General features: G+C 36.8%; 1 protein-coding gene across 1 annotated transcript in view; it reads left to right on the top strand.

The window, feature by feature from the left end:
- The window catches only part of LOC106868729 (uncharacterized), a 13,037-nt gene extending 4,358 nt beyond the window's left edge, over window positions 1-8,679 (top strand). Inside the window, exons 2-7 of the mRNA XM_014914126.2 lie at window positions 681-779; window positions 1,943-2,098; window positions 2,783-2,919; window positions 5,199-5,337; window positions 6,552-6,681; window positions 7,518-8,679. Coding sequence (XP_014769612.1) covers window positions 681-779; window positions 1,943-2,098; window positions 2,783-2,919; window positions 5,199-5,337; window positions 6,552-6,681; window positions 7,518-7,615 — 759 coding nt within the window. The 3' untranslated portion in view covers window positions 7,616-8,679. The remainder of the gene's footprint in view (window positions 1-680; window positions 780-1,942; window positions 2,099-2,782; window positions 2,920-5,198; window positions 5,338-6,551; window positions 6,682-7,517) is intronic.
- Window positions 8,680-8,685: the final 6 nt, after the last annotated feature.

Below are 8,685 nucleotides of genomic sequence, written 5' to 3'. Positions count from 1 at the left end.
GTCAATGGCACCTGTGCCCAGCATCACCTTCCTGCACTTGTGCCAGATGGCACGTGTAAAGACATTCGAGCGAGATCGTTGCCAGTGCCGCCGAAATGGCTCCTGTGCAGGTGGCACGTAAAATACACCATTTTGAGTGTGGCCGTTGCCAGTATGCCTGACTGGCCTTCGTGCCGGTGGCACGTAAAAGCACCCACTACACTCTCGGAGTGGTTGGCGTAAGGAAGGGCATCCAGCTGTAGAAACTCTGCCAAATCAGATTGGAGCCTGGTGTAGCTATCTGGTTTCACCAGTCCTCAGTTAAATCGTCCAACCCATGCTAGTATGGAAAGCGGACGTTAAACAACGATGATGATCATCATCATATAAGCATTGTCATTCATTTTCAATCTTCCTTGAGAATATATCTGGTCATTGGGAAATATTACCTTGCTTAGAAACAGGTGAGCATTAGTGACAGGAAAGGCATCTAGGCATAGAAACTCAACCTCAAAGAAGTCTGTCCGATCCATGCAGATATGGAAAAGGAGACATTAAAGTGATGATGATTCATTCCTTCATTCATATACATAAGTATGTACATGCATACATACATATATACACGCACAAACAAACTCTTACACACATCCATACAAACAAATAAACAAACATTTTATTATCCTTTTTTTAATCTGTTTCAGCTGTTACCAGTTTGGGATTGGACTCGAATGTTTTATAAAGAATGTCTGCTTAATAATCCTTACTACAATGGAATTGACTTGAAAGAAGAAGACTGTGGTGTAAGTAAAGCAGAATATAATTTTAATTATTTTTGCAGTAAATGCCTTGGTAATCTCCTTTTCTTAGTAAATTGGTGAAATAATTCCAGTTTCAATCATGACACCTGCTACTAGATTATCTACTTAATCCGGTAAGGTGAAATTTTGTACATGATTTCTCAACCTGTTAAAAATAGGGGCCAAATCTTCCTCAGATCAAGCTTTACTGTCTTGAAAAAGATCACATTCAAGAATATAGTTGTAATTACATTGTCTAAGACAGGATGGTCATGACTGAAACGTATTTGATCAATAGTTTGCTTGGTCAGAGCTGGATTGTGGTGAAGCAGTCTGTTTCAACCATTTTTATAACAACTGTTTAATCCTTTTGATAACAATTTGCCTGAGCTTAGGTCTTTGATGTGTTCGGTTTTAAAGTGTTTAAAATTAAATTGAGAAAAATAAAGACAAATTGGATAAAGATGTCCTAGTTAGACTGTGTTTGAAAACAAGATATGAGGGTCATGACTAGATTGCCTGCTCAATCAAGGCTGGCTTGGGTCTAAACAACTTGAACAAGCACCAGCAGCAATCAGATCATTCCTAGTATTTTACTTTTGTAGATTTTATCTCATTACAAAATACCATCACCTTGTATATTTAAAAAAATATTTACTGCTCTAATAATATCTTTAAGATGTTAACAAGTTTACTAAACGTCACACACACCCTACATAAAACACTTTCAATACAGTCAAAATAAGAACACCACAACAAACCACAGTACATACCCAAGGTACACAGAGCTACGCTCGGTAGTGCAGTGAAAGCATGTGATAAAAATAAGACTACTGAATACTAATAATAATAATGACGAGTACTCAGAGAGCACAAACCTCCACCAAGGCAACACCAACGTCCTTTCAATGATTAGCTAGAGATGATTTTTAAAATGAGAATATCTGAAAACTTTTGATTTTTGAAAGTGTAATTTTTATGTTATTAAAGATACGCTAAAAGTTCTTTAGAACAGCCATCTATTTTCTCTGCCCACTTATTCCTGCCAAGGTCATAGGGGTAGATTCCTCAGGCACCTCCTCCATAGAGTCTGATCAAAAGCATCTGTCTTTTCTCTTGCTTTCTTTAAAATAACCTGCCATAATATATTTAAAATTCTATTTCAGATTTGTGAAAACTTTGAACCAATTGCTCATATGACAAACATCAGTGCAGAAGAAGTTGTCGAGAAGTACATTTACTCTGAGAAACCATTGATTGTTTCAGACGGTATTGAAGAAGGCTCATTATTCCAGAACCTTTCCATACAACTACTTGATGAGGTTATATTTAAATATCTATATATTCCTTATTCTTTACATGCAAACTCCTGTTTATATTTTTAGTTGTGTTTTCTTAACCCTTTAGCATTCAGATGACTGTGAAATATTATGCTTGAACTCAGAACTAGTGATGGGTGAAATACTGCTAAGTATTTTCCCCGACGTGATAACGGTTCTGCCAGCTCGCCGCCTTATACAATAATGATAATAACAATAATATTGATGTATCAATACCAACAGATGATAATTATACATATAATTATGTATATGTATAGAGAGTAGAGAGGACTGTTTAGTCCCCTGTAATGCAGTGCCAGTTTACTGTAGGAAGGGCATCCAGCTATGATAAATAATTTCCAAAAACACATGCCCTGCACAATATCAAAGATTGTTTTCTTTGTTGTGTATGTCACATAGTGATGGGTTGCAACTGTAATGGAGCAGATCTGTCTAACCTATACCAGTATAGAAAATTTGGATATAAAACCCTGATGATCATGATGATGATTATATCAAAATTTGCAAAGCTTTACAAAATGATTGCTGCCCATGCAGACTAACCCCATTTCTTTTAATTCTTGGTTTTAATTTTTACAAAAAAAAGTACCTTTTTTTCCTTCATAATGTTAAAATGGTTAAAAGAGCTGAAAAAAAAATAACAGAAAATTTCCTTTTCCATTTCAGCTCTACCATAATCATCCAATTCTTGTTGATTATGAACCTTGTTCCTTTCGGAGTAACTTTAAAAAACAGTATCTTTATCCTCATACCATCTTGAAAAAAGCTGTTTCTGGAGAACTCACTGGTTATTATGCTCACTGGTAATTAATTTCTCATGTTCATTTATTCATTTATTCACATTCAATTTGCTTCAGTTTTTATTTTTTCTATGTATGTATGTGTGTGTATATGTGTGTGTGTGTATATATATATATATATATATAAGAGAAGGCACATGGCTCATTGGTTAGTGTGTTGGGCTTACAATCGTCAGGTTGTGAGTTTGATTTCCGGGTTGTGCATTGTGTTCTTGAGTAAGACACTTTATTTCACATTGCTCCAGTCCTCTCAGCTGTAGAAATGAGTTGCAACGTCCCTGGTGCCAAGCTGTATCAGTCTTTGCCTTTCCCTTGGACAACATTGGTGGAGGGAAGACTGGTATGCATGGGGCAACTGCTGGTCTTCCACTAACAACCTAACATGCATGCATTATACAATCACTGGTGGGGAAAAAAGCAGTATGCTTAGAGTGCCACACTGTATCTTATACATTATATTAGATTGCATGGTTTAATTTATAACTATGTGGAGACATGATATATTGAGAATACTATGACCAGAGGTTTAGCAAACTACATAAGTGTCAATGGTTTGCTTTATTAGGGTTGACCTGGGGGCTACACATCAGGAACAACAACAATTTCAATGAAAAATCTTCACATTAATTCATAATTTAATTTCAATTTTAGCTTATTGTTCATCATAGAATTTAAGTTTCAGATGTATTGCTGTCATCATTACATTTTTAGAGGAGGAGGAGGAGGAAGGGAGAGGTTCTGGTGATAGTGATGACAAAGATAGTAGTGATGATAGGCATAACAACCATAATGAGGGTATCCTTATGGTCACTCTCCTTGTTAGAAATAGCAAGCAACTCTCACTCATTAGGCTACCATCATCATCATCATCATCATCATCATTGTCATTTAACGTCCGCTTTCCATGCTAGCATGGGTTGGACGATTTGACTGAGGACTGGTGAAACCAGATGGCTACACCAGGCTCCAATCTGATCTGACATAGTTTCTACAGTTAGATGCCCTTCCTAATGCCAACCACTCAGAGAGTGTAGTGGGTGCTTTTACATGCCACCGGCACATTAGATAATGTTGTTCTAGATACCCCTAAAGAAATGGGATGGCCATAGATGGAATGTCTTTGATCATAGGTCTGCTCAGTCAGTTGCAAGAAGCAAAAGAACAACATTGACTCATTAGTTGTTAATTTATTTTAGAAAGTCTATGACACGGAAATATATTTTCTTCTTCCTGCTAGTCATTGATAATGGGCTCTTCATTAAAAAATTGATGGTTAAAGGCTAGCAATATGTAGGCTTCAGTTTCAGCAATATGAATTGTTAGTTCTGGCTAAGAAAGTTATGTAATCCAAAACAGTGTTCAATTCCTGTAAATTTCTTCATTTATAAAAAAAAAGAAAAAGTCCAGTTAAGATATTCTTTTATCTCTTGAAACTCGGCTTGCAAAGACCACACGAAACTTGGCTTGTGAAGACCTGTTGGGGAAAGCAAAATCGTGATGGCCCTGTGCCCAGCGTCGCCTTCCTGGCACTTGTGCCGGTGGCACGTGTAAAGACTTTCGAGCGAGATCATTGCCAGTGCCGTTGGACTGGCTCCTGTGCAGGTGGCATGTAAAATACACCATTTTGAGCGTGACCGTTACCAGTACCGCCTGACTGGCCTTCATGCCAGTGGTACGTAAAAGCACCCACTACACTCTCAGAGTGGTTGGCGTTAGGAAGGGCATCCAGCTGTAGAAACTCTGCCAAATCAGATTGGAGCCTGCTGTAGCCATCTGGTTCACCAGTCCTCAGTAAATTGTCCAACCGATGATGATGATGATGATGTTTCTGTCATTGAACTGTGGCCATGCTGAGGCACCATCTTGAAGGGTTTCTGTTGAACTAACCAACCCCAATATTTATGTTTTTCTTAAGTCGCATACTACTTATTCTTTCAACCTCTATTGCCAAATTAAGCTACATGGATGTAAACAAACCAATACGGGGGAACAAATGCAAAAACACACACACACACACACACACACATATGTACGATGGGTTTCCACATAGTTTCCACCTACCAAATTCACTCACAAGGCATTGGTTGACTTGGAGATATAGTAGAAAACTTGTCCAAGGTGCTGTTCTGTGGGACTGAACCCAAAACAACATATCAGCAAATCAAGCTTCTTAACCACACAGCCATGCCTGTGCATATAATATATAAAACCATTATCAATACCATCATCATGATCATCATGAACATCATAATCACAATCATGAGATATGTTTCTTCTTTCAGGGAAAATTGTTTCAAGCCAGCAGCGAAAGTGTTCCGTGAATATTACAAAAGACCTTACTTTTTATCTCCAGTTGTCCAGATGGATGATACTAACTGGATATACATATCATCAGGTTTTAAAAGTACAACTTTCAGACCAGTAAGTGCTGTTTGTTTCTAATGCAGTAATCAACCTTAGGTACATGGCTTAGTGCTTAGGAGTATTCGTCTCATGATCATAAAGTCATGAGTTTGATTCCTGGCTTTGTCTTTGATCAAGACACTTTATTTCACATTTCTGCAGTCCAGAGTAATACCTGTATTTCAAAGGGCCAGCCTTGACACATTCTGTTATCATGCTGAATCTTCTGGAGAATTATGTTAAAGGTAGTGTTCAACCACTTGGATGTTAAATTCACAAATAGGCTGTTCCATTGATGAGATCAATTGGAACCCCCCTTGTAATAGCTGATGGAGCGCCAGTAATTGACCATATTGTAGATCCATTTTTCCACACTGGTATGGTTTGTACATCTCACCATTGCTCCAGTTACTTGTCACCTCATTGAAGAGGTTTAGCATTCTGCAGTTTTCACCACTTCAAAATAATGTAATGTAAGTCATGTGTCCAAGCCACTGACGTACTATCATACCACTGATGGAATATGAGCCACCAACTGTCACTCCAGTATACTATCAACTCAACCATATGTCACTTGGTATGAAAAAGGAGTTCTGTAGGGACATGAACATTGCAACTTCACATATTGAAATGAATGAATTTTTGTAAAATCTTGTTGAATGTAGAACGATCAAGTAATTCAACTGGAAGGAACTAGCAGAAGAGGAAGACTGAGAAAGTGTGCTTCCGTCCTTCTGACAAAGCCATAAATAAGAAAAAAAACAATCATGTACAAGTTAATTATGAGGAATCTGCATGGTAGTCTTCTTGCAGTCACTGATGATTTCATTTGACAGAGACTCATCCATTTTGGAGGACATTGCTGGAGAGTTAAGCAGCAACTCATTAACGACACTCTTGTATGGACACACTGACATGGATATACATAACTCACCCATCCAGCAAAATCCTTCATCAACCAACTCTGTATGGATAAAGGATGTTGTCTTGCTGACTACATGAATGTTATACAGTATTGTGATGGGTGGCTTGATTGAGTCAGGCAAACCCAAGCAAAAACACAACCAGACGATCAGAAGAAACCTTCTGTTTATTTATGGTGTATGTATATCCCTACAGTTCTACCATAGTTTAATCTCTTACAATCTACCAAATTCAAAACACATTGATATATTCGATGTATCTAGTTTTATTTTTGTGTTTTATCATATTGATTTTAATTTCTATTTCAGATTGATATCAAGTCAACATTAATTATCCTAATTCAAGCAAAAGGTCAAATAAATTTTCAGCTTCGCCCCAAAAACCCTTGCAGTAATCTGTGCCCTGTTCTGAATGGTATCCTCGATGAAGGAGAAATTTGTAAGTATTATGTCAATTGCTCCATGTAAAACATGAAAAGTCTATAACATGCTTGACTTTGCCTTTCATCCTTTTAGGGTTGATAAAATAAGTACCAGCTGAGCACTGAGGCCAGTGTAACTGACTTATCCTGCCCTGAAAATGCTGGCCTTGTGATAAAACTTGAAACCGATATTGTCATTATTACTAAGTTCAAATTCTGCCAAGGTCAACCATGCCTTTCATCCTTTTGGGGATCAATGAAATAGGTACAGTTGAGCACTGGGCTCAATATAAATTTCCTGTCTTGATCCTTTAGTAGAAAGGATCATTATCATCATTGATAATAGCTTTTCAAATGATCTGTTTTTACTATCGTTTTATATATTTGTAACCTAGTTATGACAACTGATTTGGATATGAATTTCTCATCTAAATTTTTTCTTGATTCTTAATTTTTAATGCCAAGAGAGGTAACTCGTAATTTTAATTTCGAGATGGAATAATGTTTATGTTGCTTTTGTTTATTTGAGCATAAACCTATAAAACAAGAAGAGAAAAGGCGCTTTGGTCTCATGGTTTTTTCCGAAGTCACCATGGTTTTTTCGTAGGGTTTTCTTTCCATGGATAACCCTAGTCAGTGATATATTTTCTCCCCCACATGGGAATTTCTGTTGTTAAAACGTTACCTTGTTATCTCTTTGTGTAACATCCCAAAACGTTTTCAATCCCTTTTGATCGGTTTTGAAAGGAAAAATTCTACATTGTATTGTCCCCTGTGTTCAGCCCTGCATGACTTAATAAAGAAATCTATGTTACTTTGTTTTAAGTTTAACTCTATTTTATTTTTTTTTCAGTATTATTCGTACCATTCATATGGTCTATGGAATATCTGCCATCAGATGAGGAAGAAAATCTTTCTGTTGGTATTGGAGCAAATTTTGATCGATTCTAACATTCCAGTTCAATTGAAGACAATTGGATTTCTATCGGACACTCTACTTCATAACGGATCTTTTCAATTATTTCAAAACTGAAGGAAAAAAACAGACAAGAACTACTTCAGAATACTTGTCTGGAACTTACTGTTGTGATATTACCTTTGCGTTGTTTTGTGGTTTGTGCAAACGTGGCTTTGTGTTAAAAATACAATACTTTGGGTTTTTTTCCAATTTCTTTTCCATATATCAACAGAAGTATTTTGAAGCATTATTTCTCTTTAAAGTGTAATTCCTACTTAGTTATGTAAATTTTCTAATCTTTGTGCATAGTTTTAATCCATAGGTAATATATATATATATATATATATATATATATATAAAGTGATGTTATGTTGCCAACTTAATGTGGGTGGAGGGGCTTATCTCCCCCTTTGAAAAGATGACACAAAAACTGTATCATGGCCAACTGGAAATGGTGTTTCCTAGGGCTAAATAGCAGTGGCATTCTTCCCATTCATGGGACTGCCACATTAAGTTGGCAACATAACATCACCTTATCATACTGTTACTGTACAAATCTCTCTGAGAGATTTAGAAATGCAATATTTCTATTATATGAATAGTATATATAAATAATATGTATATATAATATACATATATATATATATATATCTACTAGCAGTATTGCCTGGCTTTGCACAGGGTTAAGTTAGGATTATTAAGCTAATCAAGTTCTTTATTTCAAACTAAGTAACATCGATGTCAAATTTGGGCAGAATCAGTGTCGCGAAGGAAGCGCATGGGTTGGGAGTTTGTCGGCAGAGGTAATCAGGTTACACATGCCAGCCCTTTGAAAACACCACTCCCATTATCTAACCCCCCTTTGCCCATGGGTTGGAAACCCTTCCAGCAAGGAAAATAGAATGCCCAAAAGGGCTCCCGATTCTCTGTGTCAGAAGCGGTTATGTTCAGATCACAACTAAGTTTTAAGTATATATATATATATATATATATATATCGTTGCTGGTGCCCCTGGACTGGCTCTTGTGCGAGTGACACATGAGGTTTCTCGAGCGAGATGAGC

The sequence above is a fragment of the Octopus bimaculoides genome, chromosome 1, assembly GCF_001194135.2.
Source record: "Octopus bimaculoides isolate UCB-OBI-ISO-001 chromosome 1, ASM119413v2, whole genome shotgun sequence".
NCBI lineage: Eukaryota > Metazoa > Mollusca > Cephalopoda > Octopoda > Octopodidae > Octopus > Octopus bimaculoides.
Note: the sequence above shows the minus strand (reverse complement) of the source record. Positions and strands in the feature narration are given on the sequence as shown.